This window comes from Puma concolor, chromosome E2 (assembly GCF_028749965.1).
Source record: "Puma concolor isolate L17-30 chromosome E2, mPumCon1.1.hap2, whole genome shotgun sequence".
Classification (NCBI taxonomy): domain Eukaryota; kingdom Metazoa; phylum Chordata; class Mammalia; order Carnivora; family Felidae; genus Puma; species Puma concolor.
In genome coordinates, this window is record NC_141681.1 from 20,315,557 (window position 1) to 20,331,497 (window position 15,941).

Below are 15,941 nucleotides of genomic sequence, written 5' to 3' on the forward strand. Positions count from 1 at the left end.
CCCACCCCCACGCGGGAGCCTCGGCCCCAGCCCGGGCCCCCTGCGAGGGGGAAGGGGGGCTCCCGCCTGCGCGGGAGGTGGCCTCAGGGTTGTACCGCCGTGCTAGCGTTGGCTGGAACCCCGCTGGGGTCAAGATCCTGGCCACGGCGTCCTGGGTCGGATTCCTCCTGCGCCGCGAGGGCGCAGCGGCCGCAGGAAGATGAAACTCGACTTTTACACAAGGCGACGCAAGACAGCAGAGATGTTCCCGATTTAGCAGCTCTGATTTTATGATCGCCTGTGGGCCAGAATGGGTGACAGCATATGCAAGCTCAGTGGTGGGATTACCCGGAGGGATGAGGCACAGACGCTTATGTCCGCGAGGGTGCCCCCTTTGAAGGTTCAGCCTTGGTCTTGAACCGTGCCCGCCGAGGATGCCCGAGGATGCCCGGGAGGATGGGCGCCTGGAGGCGGGTCCCGGCGACGGTGCGGACTGGGGTGGTTTGGCGGGCCCCTGCGCTGGCTGGGGTGGTTTGGCTGGCGTGGCCGCAGGTGCTTGTGCCGGTGCCCGTGCCCGCGCGGGGGCTTTTGCTGGTGCCCGTGCGGTGGGTTCCGCGGGCTGGAAGACATTCAAGTTCGATTCCCAGAACACTTTTCACCTTATTCCTCACCAACTTGGCAACCAGAGTCCCATCGAAGATACACACGATTGCCGATTGCCGCGGTGAGACACAGGGACTGTCAGACGCAAGACCATATACGGAAAGGAAAGGCTGCGTTACTTGGCAGCTTAACAGCAACCTGTCTTCCCTATCCCATCCCAGGCGCGGGCTGCAGGTGGCCTCCTGTCCCCCTCTGACCCTGCACTACCTTCTTGGTGTCTGCCCAGCTGGCTGCTGCGGCGCATTCTGCTATTCCCAGAGAAAAGGATTTTGGAAATGGGGGGTTTTGCTAACGGTAATGACCTCGCCTGATGCCTGAGGCACCAGGAAAGGACCAGAGAAGATTGCTGGCCTTAGGAGGCTCCAGACAGGGATGGGGTCCTGAGGAGGACCCTTAGTGGAAAGGACTCCTGGGCTATGTTTGTAAAGGGCAGGAAGGAATTCCCAAGGGGACCAACTGGGAGGAAGAAAACTTCAGACACTGGCCAGAAGTCTCCAAGGATTGTAGTGTACCTGAGACCTCTGGAGCTGGTGAAGGAGGTGGCAGAACTGAGGCTAGAAGTGTAGAATATGGGACTTTATCAAGAGGAAAGTTCAGGGGCGCCTGGGTGGCTCAGTCGGTTAAGTGGCCGACTTCGGCTCAGGTCATGATCTCGCGGTCTGAGTTCGAGCCCCGCGTCGGGCTCTGTGCTGACAGCTCAGAGCCTGGAGCCTGTTTCAGATTCTGTGTCTCCCTCTCTCTGACCCTCCCCTGTTCATGCTCTGTCTCTCCCTGTCTCAAAAATAAATGAAACTTAAAAAAAAAAAAAAAGAGGAAAGTTCAGGTGCCAGAGTCAGAAAGCCCATGTGCAGTAGCCATGAGGTGAATCAGACTGGAGGCAGGGAAACCAGTGAGATGTGGTTGGGGGCTCCTGCTATTCAGGTAGAAATCGATAGAGACCAGAGTGTGGGAGCCCCTGGCAGGTAGGAGAAGGCTTGGTGGCTGAGTTAGCAGATGGGGACCAGCAGCCCATAGCAAGCACCCAAGATTCTAGGTGCTCCCCAAATCCTGCCCACTTTAGGTGTTTCTCTTTAGTGTCACTTAACATTTTCTAGGTATGTCTTGCCTCAGCTAATCTGTGGGCTCCCACAGGGATAAGGGAATTTATCCCCAGCCTGGGCCTGGCACAATCCAATGGGACTGACAAATATCTACTGATTATGGGATGAATTGAAAGAACTCAAACTTTTTTTTCTGGATTAATTTCTGTTCCCAGTGCTTAACTTCTTAAACCAAAGTCTCACCTCCCCACTTCCCACCCTCCATCTTCAAAGCATTTAATCTGCCATTTCTTGTGCTCTTCATATGATGAAGATTTGAGTCTCAGTTTGTCCCAGCCTTGTGTCCCAGGGTAAGGTATTTAACCCCAGTTCTCATATCTGTAAAAATGAGAATTGTAAAGATTAAGTCAGAACATGCCTGGCCATGTGTGGGGCACATGCTGGCAGCTAGCTTCCTTCCTTCTTGAATAGGCTGGGCCATTCACTTTTAACAATGCACTTTTTTTTTTTTTTTTCTATTCATGTGTTTTCCTTTTCATGTGCTTAAAAAGATATTTTTTTTAATGCTTGTTTATTTTTTTTGAGAGAGAGTGAGAGGGAGTACAAGCAGGGGAGGGGCAGAGAGAGTGGGAGAGAGAGAATCCCAAGCAGGCTTGCACTGACATTGCAGAGCCTGACATGGGGCTTGATCCCACAAACTGTGAGATCATGACGTGAGTAGAGATCAAGAGTCAGACGCTTAACCCACTAAGCCACCCAGGCCCCCCTCATGTGCTTTTAAAATACAATTCTCTAGTCCAGAAAAGTCAAAGTCCTATTTATAGACAAGAACACCGTGTTGCAATATTTCAAAAAATAGTGTGTATGATTCTCAAAAGGGGAGTTTGTACCTATTTGGAGAATGAGTGTTAGAGTGAAGATTTTCGGGGCGCCTGGGTGGCGCAGTCGGTTAAGCGTCCGACTTCAGCTCAGGTCACGATCTCGCGGTCCGTGGGTTCGAGCCCCGCGTCGGGCTCTGGGCTGACGGCTCGGAGCCTGGAGCCTGTTTCCGATTCTGTGTCTCCCTCTCTCTCTGCCCCTCCCCCGTTCATGCTCTGTCTCTCTCTGTCCCCAAAATAAATAAAAAACGTTGAAAAAAAAATTTAGAGTGAAGATTTTCATGAGCTTAGAGTTTATGCAACTTCACACCTTCTGAAGAAGTAAGTGCAAGAAAGAGAAGGGGTGGTGATATGAATGATATTGTGTAAACGAAATACTTCTGGTCTGTCAGTTTTCCTTTGCAAAGAGTCTTGAAATACTGGTCTTAACTGGGGTCATGAAGGCTTCAACTTACCCCTCCAACATAGAATAAATGCCTTCTTTCCATGTCTTGCATCGCCAAGATGGCAACTATTAGAAGGAACACAGCTGTAATGAAACTGTTGATAAGATCCTGTAATACAGAATTGAAAACTGTCAACTTTGGGGACACCTGGGTGGCTCGGTCGGTTAAGCGTCCGACTTCGGCTCAGGTCATGATCTCATGGTCCGTGAGTTTGAGCCCCGCGTCGGGCTCTGTGCTGACAGCTCGGAGCCTGGAGCCTGTTTCGGATTCTGTGTCTCCCTCTCTCTCTGCCCCTCCCCCGTTCATGCTCTGTCTCTCTGTGTCTCAAAAATAAATAAACGTTAAAAAAAATTAAAAAAAAGAAAACTGTCAACTTTACATGAAAATGTGATTTCACAAAATACTTAAGTTGGCCAATTACCTACCTAAGGATGGATGCCTTTTTAAGACTTTACCTTTGATTACTATTAAGAGGAACCATTAGCAGCATAGTTCTTGTATCTTCCAAGACATGAGTTTATGTGATTTTAAGGTCCTTTGTCAACAGAAATGGATTTAGTTTCATTAAAGAACGCCATTAAAAACAAAAAAAGCTGACAACTTCCCCATCATTGTCTTCTTAAAGGGCACAGGAAAATGAGCATGAAAAAAACCTAGAGGTATGGGGGCTACCCAAATTGGACTTCCATAAATGTGATTTTTAAAAAACATATATTAACCTAATGTAAATTCTGCATTTCTATTCCATAATACATTTTTAATATAAAAATTAAATTTTAGATTAGCACTTTACTGATTTAATTGCACTCCCAAATCTGCAGGTAGAATTAATACTCTGGAAGTTGGATCTTATTATTCTGAAGGTTCACATATTCCAAAAAGGATGGAACTCGTCTGAGGAGCAGACCTGGTATTCTTGAGTGAATGCTTGTGCTGTTGACTTTTGAGCTTTTCCTAAGAAATGGCTAGAATTGAGTGTGCCCTGGCATTTATAGGCTGTCTTTGTCCTTCCTTCTGGATTTTAGTACTGAGTTCTTTCATTGCTAGCCCAGTCTACTGCTTTGTGTGCTAAATAAAGTGTGAGGATGAGTAGATGGAGGCCACTCATGAGGATAAGCAGAGGCTGGACTTTGGTATTAGAGCAATAAGTGGGTGCACAACCTGTCAGTGGCACTAGTGTGGGGAGGGTCAAAAGCCTGGGGAGGTAGAACCGTGGCCCTGATATCTAAATGGAACATTTTAAGTCCTTAAGTCTTGATTTCTTGACTTGGTAGCATCAGCCTGTCTGGTGCACCTGCCCAAATACATCAGGGAGCCCTGCCATCCAGTGTACAGAATCATAAATGGCTCTAACGGAGCTCTTCAATGTGCCACGTGTTTCCAAGTCATTATCTTATTTAACCCTCACAAACACCTTCCAAAGTCAGCATTGTTATGATCTCTATTTTAAAAGGACATAGCAGAGGCTTAGAGAGGTTTATTAAATTGCCTAAGACTGGATATCTGCCAAGGAGTCAGAACTCCCTAGTGTCTCACTATTGCCTCCCACCAGAGACACTCAAATAAGAAGGAAATGAACTGTTCCCCATCCCCCCCACCCCAGGTTGGAAGGCAGCATCCACCTTGGGCATTTTCTGTGGATAACGGGTCACGGAGGGTGAAAATGGTGTGGGACATGTAAGGTGGGAGTGTGTTTTGTTGATGAACTCTTTTGCTCTGCCAATTCCTAAATGTGTGATCTGGGGCATGTTTTATCATCCCTCTGTGTAAACATGCTCATTTTTAATATGGGGATAATGATTGGGGTTCATTGGGTTGATCTGAGGATTAAATGGTGTAATGAATCTGAAAATACCAGATGATAAATGCCTGGCATCTAGTGGGTCGTGAGAGTTCATCACAATGTGGACTTAGGATATTTGCCTTCAAAATGTATGCAGTTGGTAAACTTTCTGAAAACCTCAGGTGTTCTTCCTGTTGGGATTGCTGAGCAAGGAGCCCTACCCCATCATGGAATGTGACTTGCCTCTTGGAGAGGCACTAATTATTTGGGTACCTGGTGGGTAATGCTGAAAGGGGGACAAGGTGCAGGGATGGTGAAGGTTAGAAGTAAGTTCCAGCTGGGTTCTGTGGGCGGAATGAGAGGTCTGCCCACAGTGGGGTAGGTACACTGGTTTACAGTTTTGCAAGGAGCTTAGTGCTTTAGGATTGTGTAAACCAAGATATTAAAAAATGTGAACAAGGGCTCACTCTTACAACTAAGAGGCAGAGTGTAAAATTTTTAAAACTAACTAAACTTTTTAAAATTAACTAGCTGTGGCCATAGATCATTGAGAATTTAGATGAAAGCAAATAAATAATAATACTAATGCAGACTAGGCTTCGGTAACCAATCGTTGATTACCTGTCATAATTCCAATCTCCTCATTGGAATACTAGACATTAGTTTAGTCTGTCCTTACCATAGTTTCCTCTGGTCCTTGCTTACAAGGAAGTGCTCCCCTGGACTGTCCTTTGACGCTAATGTTTGCCTTATTTCTAACATTTCTCTCATAGCTCACATTTTCTTGTGCACTCCCTGTGTGTCACATACTGTGCCAGGGTGTTAATCTCATTTGATTCTCACAACAAACTCATTGTCCCCAGTTTACAGATGGCTAAGCAACATGCTTGGGGTTGCTCACCCAGTAAGTGGCTAAGACCCTCTGCAGCCTGACTTGAGTATCCGGGGGCCTTCTCTGGACTAACCCCCCTTCTCCCTTTTGTCTTAATTTTCTTTTTTTTTCAACGTTTATTTATTTTAGGGACAGAGAGAGACAGAGCATGAACGGGGGAGGGGCAGAGAGAGAGGGAGACACAGAATCGGAAACAGGCTCCAGGCTCCGAGCCATCAGCCCAGAGCCTGACGCGGGGCTCGAACTCACGGAGCGCGAGATTGTGACCTGGCTGAAGTCGGACGCTTAACCGACTGCGCCACCCAGGCGCCCCATGTCTTAAGCACATCATTCTTGTTGTTGGCCTCATCTCTGATGGAGAGAGAGAGAGAGAGAGAGAGAGAGAGAGAGAGAGACAGAGATAGAGATAGAGACAGAGACAGAGACAGAGAAATGTTCTTTCTGATGGAATAAAATTGCATCTAAGCCTTTTCATGTGCAGGAAGACTCTGGTTTCCCCATGAATGCTGTCTTTACTCATTGTCTTTTCTTTTCCTGTTGACTAAATACCCTATTGACTCAAGTAGCCTTCTCTGACTAAAATGAGAGATGGATTTGTTACTCGACTATTATTTTTCCATAAAGCTCCCAAATTGTTTCCATAAACAAAATTGTGTAGAAGTATAACTGGGCCAGAAAGAGATGCTTTAATGGTGAATGCTTATTTTTAAACATCACTGCATATTAGAAAAAATTTTGAACACTGACAATTTGTTTCATAAAATATGGTATTTGTAACAAGAATTTGTATATAATAAACATTATATAGTGTGCAACTATCTGCAACTTCCGTTGTTTCCATTTGTGCCTGGAGTTCTCCAAACATGTGGCGTAACCTGATCAGAAATGACCAGAACTGTGCTTTGTCATTAATCTTATTTGAAGGGGACATTCTAAAGCTGATATCTCCTACTTACAAATGTAAAGATATTGCTGGTAGTTTTGGAATCGTCACTTCTACAGAGTTTTTATTTATTATGCTCTTTTTTTAAAAAAATTGTTTTCTAGTGGCAAAAACATCTGCTTGACCAGAACTCAGTTTCTCTGAACGTATTGGATAATATTTTTTTGTAATGTAGAAGTGTTAAAAATACAGACAATTCAGAAGATAGTATAGTTCATACTTTTCTTGGGTACGTTGACAGATACTAGAATATAAAATTGGTGATGAAGTCTAAAAATGAAGACAGTGACCCCACCATGGGTGGGGTGAAGAAAGCTGTATTCTCGCTAGCTCTGATGAAGACCCATGATAAGAAGTCAAGGAGGCTGAGAGGTGAGACCCTTGGTTGTCAGGGTCACTGGCATAGCCTTCACAGAAGCAAGAAGATGCAACCATCCCCAAGCCCAGGCCACATCGTCTCTTCAGAGAAAGAGGCATTGCCAAAATATGGCCCCAGAATCCACAGATCTCAGCCTGTATGTGAGGCCAGTACTCTCGATGCTGCCCTGCTGAGCATCTGAAGTCCTGGTTTATCAAACTTTCTGTTTCCCTGCTGGGAATTTTCATCATTAGCCCCTTACCAAACAAGAATGGGAGAGAGGAATAAGGAACTCTGTATTCATGTGAGCCTTTAAGGAAATCGCCACTTAAAATCAGTACTACTTACCCTCATCCTATGCCTTGGGGGCACCAAATCGTCTTGCTAGGAAAGAAGGAATGAAAGAAGTGACAGCTATGCTTGCTGGATCCCTCTGGTGTGTGGGCCGGCCTTTGAACGTATACGGAGCCCTAAAACTGGTACAGCATGAAATAAGGCATGTGTTCTCGGGCTTCCCACACTGCCCTTTCCATAAGGTCCCAAGGGACTTCTACAGCTTGATGCCGACACATCTCCAAGTCCACCTACTCTCTGAAGTGACAAGGAGTTATCTCCTAGGCACCAAGCCAGTGTTTGGTTTGTGCTGTCGCTAAACCAGCACCATGCCTCCCGGGGCCAAGGCCTCCCTGTTACCACCCAGTGGTAACTACCTTTCTGAACAGTCTCATATGTACATGTCCTTCATCTTACAGAATCTGAAAGGGAAGATTAGAAAGGAAGGGACAGGATAGGAGAAGACAGTTTGGATCCTGTGTTGATAAGTCTTTGAAAAAAACCTTCCAAGTCAATTAGATAGCACACCATCTGACCAACTATGTTAGTTAGCACGTGGTGGCTTAGTATGTGTACTTTTAGTCAATGGAACATTAGAATAACTGAGCAACCTACTTAGTTTCCCCAACTGTGAAGCTCCTGGGAGCTTACCAGGCATATTTATGTGCTCCTTCCAGACTCTGGCCCATATATTGGAAGATAGTAGTAAGAAAAAGGCAGGGACTCTGAATCACACTTTGGGCTTCCATAGTCATCCAAAGGAAAGAGACTGTTCTGACCCAAGGATAGAGGTAGCAAAAGGGGGCCTGGCTTTATCAAAGTTGACCAAAGGCCTGCAATTGTATAAAAGCTGACCTCAGCTATCTGTGACCACTGTAGGAACAGCTCCTCTCACAGGACCTTCTTGGGTTATCCTTAGGAGCCCCCAGTTCTTGCCTTTGCTTGAGACACTTCCTAGATACTTCCCCTGGACACTACAGCAAAGCATGGTGCCTTGAGGCTCCCTCCAGCTCTCTAGCTTTACGGCAGTGGACCTTTTCTCAGAGGGCTCTAGTCCTCCTGACCGCAGCTGCTGACCTTGGTGCTGTGGAGCCCTCAGTCACCTACCTTAAGGACCTGTACCCACCCCCCAGGATAATCAATTCACTTCTGGCTCTGCATTTTAAGGAAACCATGAGGAAACAGGAGAAGATACAGAGAACATAACATGTAGAGACTCCGAGGACGACAACCATGAAGGGGGATGGAGATAGAGAAACCTTGTAAGGCAATAGGGCAAAAAGTCTGGTTGAAAGCCAGGCCTGAGTCAGACAGGCTGGGCTCAAATCTGAGTTTCCATGTGAGTGCATATTGCCACGGGCGACTTAATCTAGTTTTCGCATCTGTTAAATAGGGAGTGGGGGCAACTACAACCTCACTGGCTTGTTGTGAGGATTAAATAAGGTAACACATATGAAAAAGCATGGTATGTGCTTAAAACAGTTCATTTGCCTTCCCTTCTTGAAAATCTCTATGGGCAGAGATTTTAGTTTCCCTTCAGAAACCTCTTTATTGTTACGCTCTCCATAGCTAAGAGGATCTTCCGTACGTCCAGAGCTGCTCATATTTTGCTTTGTTTGCTTCCTGTTGCTCTGCACTCTGTGGGATAAAGAGAGCCCGGCAGCCTTTTCAGAAAATCCCTCCCACCTTGAAGGAAATATTTTGAGTTTTAGCTCAATAGCAACCAATCCTACCTTAAGGTTAGAAAAAGGTACTATAAGGAAGTGGGATGTGGGAGAGGCCTGAACTCTGAGTTGGGATTTCACGGTGCAAGATGAAATGGTAAAAGCCATCCAACTACATTATGGGGTCTGATAGACACTTTGTAAGTGAATGTTCACTTTGTGCTGAGCATTGTGCTATTTGCTTTAAACACATTTAAGTGTTACAGAAACCCTGTCAGGGAGTTACTATGATCACCCTTTTCCTTTGCTGAATTTCCTAGATGGGGAAACTGAGGCTAAAGTTCACACAGCTAGGAAGGGGCCCACGTCTGTATCTGGCCACAACTGTAGTTCTCTAGTCTGCGAGGATGCAGAACCTCAGGCTCCACAAGAAATAGGATTTATCAGGGCGCCTGGGTGGCTCAGTCGGTTAAGCGTCTGACTTCAGCTCAGGTCATGATCTCACACTCTGTGAGTTCGAGCCCTGCGTCGGGCTCTGTGCTGACAGCTCAGAGCCTGGAGCCCGCTTCAGATTCTGTGTGTCTCTCCCTCTCTCTGCCCCTTCCCTGCTCATGTTCAGTCTCTCTCTGTCTCAAAAATAATAAAAACATTAAAAAAAGTTTTTTTTAATAAATAAAAAAAGAAATAGGATTTATCTGAGACCTGAGGGGTTAGCTTCAGGAAGCTTTCAGTTGGTAAAGAATAGGAAACTCTGGAAAAAGCTACTGAAGAAGGCAACACCATCATATGGCACCCTTTTAGGAGTGTGGACCCTTTATACCCATGAAACGATGGACTCCTGCAATCTTTCTGGGTATGTGTGACAATTTTCTACAACTTCGCCGTGCCAGCTCTTGCTTTTGCAGGGGCGAAATGTTTAATAATTTGTTAGAGTAGTTGCTGTTTGAAAAGTAGCAGCATGTACTGTTTTATGAGCAATAGATGAGAAGTGTTTTTACCTACTGAATATACTAATTGAAATTTTCGTTAGGACAAGCTGCAGACTATCATGTTCAGTGCATAATGAGACAGAAGCAGGTGTGTGCATTCGTTCTGCCGTAGACAGAGAGGTCCAAGGAATCTTTCTGGGTATTAGACTAGTTTCTCCCCTGGGACTAGGGCAACACCCTGTCATAGATGAGTTATGTCCTTGTCCAGAAAGATAGCTCTTTGGTTTTCACTTGAGGAGAGACGCTACTCTGGGACCAAGGGCAGAGCTTATATTTGAATTACAAAAGTGAACACTTACAAGTAAGGACCAATCTAAACAAATCAGCAAGTGGTGAATTTCTAGTATATATATTATAATAAAAAAAAGAACGATGCACATTTCCAGAACTGTGATGGCTATATACAACTCATGGGCTTTGGCAGTGATGAAACAAACTAATGCTCTTATGATAAGACCCTGCAATGAAAGAAACAGGATTTGTTTTAATTCACATGGACTATTAAAAAACAAAGCTAACCCACAAACTGTTAGGAAGAAAATCTGAGTATATGGCAATTGCCTGTATGATTTTGTACGTACAGTTTATGTGTAAAATTTCTCTTTTTTTCAAGAAATGAAATAATACATGGAAATAATTAAAATGGACATTTAAGTATAGAAGAATAAAAAATAATACTGATTTCTTTCTTCTTCCTCAACCCAATCCTAGTCTATTTCCTTAAAAGTAACAGCCGTTCACAGTGTTTACTTCATACTGGAAAGAAGTACATACGAGTAGAGTAAATATTTGCTGATTTGATAGAGTGAGGTAGAGCTCCAGTTTTCTTTCCAAACTGTTGATCATCCCAACATCATTCATTGGGAAACACCAGTTATTTTCCCTGCTCATCTGAAATCCTACCTTTATCATGGACTAAATTCTCACATGTATTTGGGTCTATTTGAGACTATCCTCTCCTACTGAGTTGCCGATTCTTTTCTAGTACTTTTGAAATTACAGGAAATTAATTTTATATTATATTATTGTCTGACCTAGTCCCCTTTTCAGCACTCATTCTCAGATTCTTTATAAATCCCATGTTTGTCTTGGTCTAGTTCCCCAAACTAAGCCTGTTGGAGTTTTGTTTTTTTTTTTTGGCTTTTTGTGTGTGCTTTGAGAGAGAGAGAGAGAGAGAGAGAAAGAGAAACATTGAGAGCAAGGGAGAGGGGCAGAGGGAGAGAGAGAGAGAGAAAGAGAGAGAGAGAGAGAGAGAGAGACTCTTAAGCAGGTTCCACATGGAGCTCAATTCCACAGGCTCTCAGCATGGAGCTGGATGCAAGCCTTGATCTCACAACCCTGTGATCATGATCTGAGCCAAAATTAAGAGTTGGTTGCTCAACAGGCTGAGCCACTCAGGTGCCCCATAAGCCTGTTAGCATTTTTATTTTTTTGAGAGAGAGAGAAAGAGAGAGAACGACAAAGAGAGAGAGCAAGTGAGTGAGGGGTAGAGAGAGAGAATCCCATGAGGGGCAGAGAGAGAGAGAGAGAGATAGGGCACAAGTGAACAAGGGTCAGAGAGAGAGAGAGAGAGAGAGGGAAAGAGAGAGAATCCCATAAGGGGAAGAAAGAGAGAGAGAGAGAAGTGGGTATGTGTTCATTCAAACCCAGGCTCGAGCTTGTGAATCGTGAGATCATAACCTGAGCTGAAGTCAAATGCTTAACTGACTGAGCCACCCAGGCACCCAAGCCTGTTAGTATTTTCATTGGGATTTCATTTAAAAGCCTGTTGGTATTTAATTGGGACTTCATTTAACTTCTAATTTGGAAAGATTAAAAAATTTACTCAAGAATAAAGTATGTCTTCCCAGCTATTTTAGTGGTTTAAAAATATCTCTGAGTTTTTAAAGTTTTCTTCATATAGGTCTTTCAAATTTATTTATTTATTTATTTATTTATTTATTTATTTATTTATTTTCAATGTTTATTTATTTTTGGGACAGAGAGAGACAGAGCATGAACGGGGGAGGGGCAGAGAGAGAGGGAGACACAGAATCGGAAACAGGCTCCAGGCTCTGAGCCATCAGCCCAGAGCCTGACGCGGGGCTCGAACTCACGGACCGCGAGATCGTGACCTGGCTGAAGTCGGACGCTTAACCGACTGCGCCACCCAGGCGCCCCTCAAATTTATTTAATTTAATCTTAGATATTTTATCATTTTATTGCTCTTGTAAAGAGGAATATTTTCTTCTATTTTAAGTGTTGTTCTACTAACTCCTAATGAGTTAGTAGAAAGTATCTTGTTCTAAATTGTTTCCCAGTGATTTTGAGTTCTTTAGATATACAGTGATAGCAGCTGAAAAAATGATATATTTTGCCTCTTATTTTCAACTGTTCTTTATTTTTCCTGTCTAATTGTGATGATTAGCTGTTCCAGAAAAATATTGAATACTAGTATTGATAAGGGCATCCTCTCTGTTCTTTATTTAATGGGAATACTTCTGATATCTAATCATATATGATGCGGACTTTTGGGTTTATTTTTATAATGTCAACAAAATATCTATGTATTCCTATTTTTTATGGGTCCCTTTCTTCTCTCTCTCTTTTTTTGCTATCAGAAATAAATGTTGAATTTTGTCAAATTTGTTCTTTTCCTTATTTGATGTAATCTAATTTGTTCTTTTACCTATAATATGTTGGGTTAGTTTAATAGAGTCCTAATACTGAATCATTATAGTGTATTTTTTTTAAAGTACTGATGAATATTTTCTGCTAATATATTGATACTTATTGCTGTGATACAAGTAAGATTTCTAATTTCCTTTTTCTGACTTGGTCAGGTTTTTATATCAGTGTTCCATTACTTTTTTTTTTTTTTCTTTTTTGAGAAAGAGAGAGAGAGAGAGAGAGAGAGAGAACAAGCAAGGGAGGGGCAGAGAGAGAGGGAGAGAGAATCTTAAGCAGGCTCCACACCAAGTGTGGAGCTCCATCTGGGGCTCGATCCCATGATCCTGGGATCGTGACCTGAGTCAAAATCAAGAGTCAGACACTTAACCGACTGAGCCACCTAGGTGCCCCCAGTGTTATATACGACTTTGAAAAATAATTCAGAAGGGCTTTTTTCCTTTTCCATACTTTGAAAAAGTTTCAGTAGTATCAGAATTACATCCCATGAAAGTTTGAGTTAATTGTGTGAAAAAGTCTGTCCCTGATATACTGTGAAGGATGCTCATTTGCTTAGTTCTCATTTTCTTCTGTATTTATATTGGTCTGTATTTACATTGGTTTTTCTCTATTCTGGGGTCAGTTTTGGTAATTATGTTTTCCTAGAAAATCAACTATTTCATTCAATTAGTTGTTTATTTGTTTTGCAAGGTAATCTTGGGTATCTTCTCAGTTTCTTCATCCTTTGTGATTATTTTCCCTGTCTGGTTTCTAACTTTAAATATATGTCCTCTCTTCACCCTTTTCCCCCTATTATAGGCCATTGGTTTATCAGTTTTGGTCAATTCTATTAGTTTTGTTTGCTAATTTATACATTTCTGATATTATCTTCACTGCTTCCTCATTCCCTTTGTGAGGGAAAACCTGAGGAATATAAAAGTAAGACAGGAAAAACAGCGCTGATTTAGTATTAAGGGTTGAGTGAGAGGAGGAGCGAGGGGAGAAGGGGAGGAAAGGTAGGGCAAAACAGAGGTGACTGGCAAAGGGAAGTAGGGAAGCTCTCCGGAGGTGGCACCTCCTGGGAATCACTCCCGGAGGCCGCACCCACCCTGCATCACCAGCTCTCTCTGCTCACCAGCCTCAGGATCTTCAACACTCCCGTGGGCAAGAAGAAAAACTGCTTGAAGCTGTCCCTGAATTTGAACGGGACTTTGGCCTGTTCTTCAGCACGCTTTTGGATGGCGGCCTTCTCCCCTGCGCTCTGGGTCACCTGCTGTTGCTTTCCTGGGGGCGTCTTTGAGACTGCAGGCTGCGCCCTTGCGACTGCAGGCTGCGGCGTACTGGGTGCTGGATTCGCCGAGCGTGTGGGCTGCCCTGAGCGTGAGCTCTGCCTTGATCGTGAGCCCTGCCCTGAGCGTGAGGCTTGCACCGCAGCTGCAGATTGCCCTGGGAGTCCTGTAAGCTGCTGTTGTTGCAAGTTCCCTGAGGATGCCCTGGTGTTTGGGGCATTCATGGTGGTCCCCGAGCCTGGCTTTGTCAGGCTGGCCCTGCCGCTCTGAGCCTGCATGGCGGCGGCGGGGGCGGCCAGGCTATCCCCTGGGAACCAGCGTCGTGCCCAACGGCCGCCGTCCGCCTATGCCTCGCGCGCACCCAGCTCTTGCTGCCCGCCGACAGACCAAGCCCTCCAGCCACCCTCCTTGCCACCTGGGACGCGATGCCGCTGCCTAGGCTGGGAACTCACTATCCCTGCAATCCCACGCCTCGGTGCTGCCAGCCAGCCAGCCAGCCAGCCAGACAGGAAGAGGGCTCCGGAGACCATTTAAGGCGGCCTAGGCGCCTTCTTCTCTGCCACCCAGGCCCCAGAGCAGGAAAACCCAGTCCGATCAGGTCCTGGTGCTCCCAGCGCTCCCTTGGAAGTTACAGTATGGGTGAGCGCTGGGCACAGAATTCCTACATCTCTTCTTCCAGCTCCCATATCGAGATTAAAGTGAGAACAACTGCAGAAAATATGTGAAAGAATAAATATATTTAATACTTAGCATCAACTAAAAAGTAATATAAAATTACAAAACTTATATTTTGTCATGAATAGGTTTTTTTTGATAAGGACCACTTGGATTAAATAGAAGTTTCTGGTAAATAAGGGCCCCGTCGGCAATACAGCACACTGCTGCCAGGAGTCCGAACACCTGGAAACAAACACACTTTGTCATTGCTGTGACCATGGTCTGGCCTTGGGTCATTCACACAGGTTTTAAGTGTGTGCCCACTGGCTTCCTCTCCTGCTAGGGTACCAAGATTGCTCCCTCTGCGTCCACCTAATACTAAAACGGGAAGAGACTTCAGAAATCATTTTATTCTCATTTCCAAGTCTGCCTAGAGAAAGAGAAAAGATAACTTAAGTGAGCAGAAATAATATTGAGGTGGTGTAGGCTCTGAAATAAATACTTGTCTGGATGTCTTGACTTGCTCTGACATGTATTAGAGCCCTACTGAAGATCATACACTTAATGGATAGGATTCTAAATAGGCCTCAGGGGAAAAAAAAAATTACGGTAAAGGGAATAAACTAGAACCAGGTCTTTAGGTACTCTGATGGCTATTTGAGAGCTGGTGCCTGGGCTGGAAAAGAGGGATATCATTTCTTGCATACTATTTGGTCAGTTCCATCCCATGGCCTGGAAGTTGGGCTTCTTGGCTCTAGATAACCACTCCGTTTCCCATCCTGAATCTCAAACTCAGCTTCTTAGGTTCTGACCACACTCAGTACCTCCTACCTATCCTGTGACTCTGGTACCCTGCACGTTGCCGGTTCCTCTGCCTGGAACCATTCCCCTTTCCTCCCCTGTATTCCTGACAAATTGAGATTCTGCTGCCAAAGAGAGGTAGTTGCTTCCTTTTTTCTGTACCCCGCAGTACTCTGTCAATAGCTTATACACAGCTGTTTTCATTTCTCTTTCCTGTATTAGGCTCTAAGCAAGGTGAGGATAGGGTGGGCTCACATTCTAGTCCAGTGCTGTCCAAAAGAAATACAATGTGAGTCACCAATGTAAGCCACATAATTTAAAAGTTTCTAATAGCCACATTAAAAAGAAAAAACAAGTGAAATTAATTTTAAGAGAATATTTTGTTTAGCCCAGTGTATCCAAAATATAATTTTGACATGTCATCAATATAATAAAGTTATTATGAAATATTCTATTTTTTTTCATAGTAAGTCTTTGAAATCCAGTGTATATTTTACCTGTATAGCTCATCTCAATCAGACCAGCCACATTTCCATTGCTTGGTAGCCACATGTGGCTTGTGGCTGCTGCATTGGACAGC

General features: G+C 44.4%; 2 protein-coding genes across 3 annotated transcripts in view; both read right to left on the reverse strand.

Moving 5' to 3' along the window:
• Positions 1–240: 240 nt before the first annotated feature.
• Positions 241–14,532, reverse strand: CMTM1 (CKLF like MARVEL transmembrane domain containing 1). Its single transcript, XM_086689261.1, is given in 4 exon segments — positions 241–692; positions 694–717; positions 3,016–3,114; positions 13,750–14,532. Coding segments are annotated over 4 exon segments (897 nt in total). The 5' UTR covers positions 14,182–14,532; the 3' UTR covers positions 241–350.
• The window catches only part of CKLF (chemokine like factor), a 29,028-nt gene continuing 17,709 nt past the window's right edge, over positions 4,623–15,941 (reverse strand). Inside the window, exons 4-5 of one of the 2 annotated variants that reach the window (XR_015244756.1) lie at positions 6,008–8,953; positions 4,623–5,781 (exon numbers count right to left, since the gene is read on the reverse strand). Coding sequence is in view for 1 of the 2 variants with exons in the window: in XM_025920717.2 (XP_025776502.1) it covers positions 14,687–14,803 (117 nt within the window). In the remaining variant the exon portion in view is untranslated. Of the gene's footprint in view, positions 5,782–6,007; positions 8,954–14,672; positions 14,804–15,941 lie in introns of those variants that run through there. The other variant, XM_025920717.2, reaches the window with a different exon arrangement.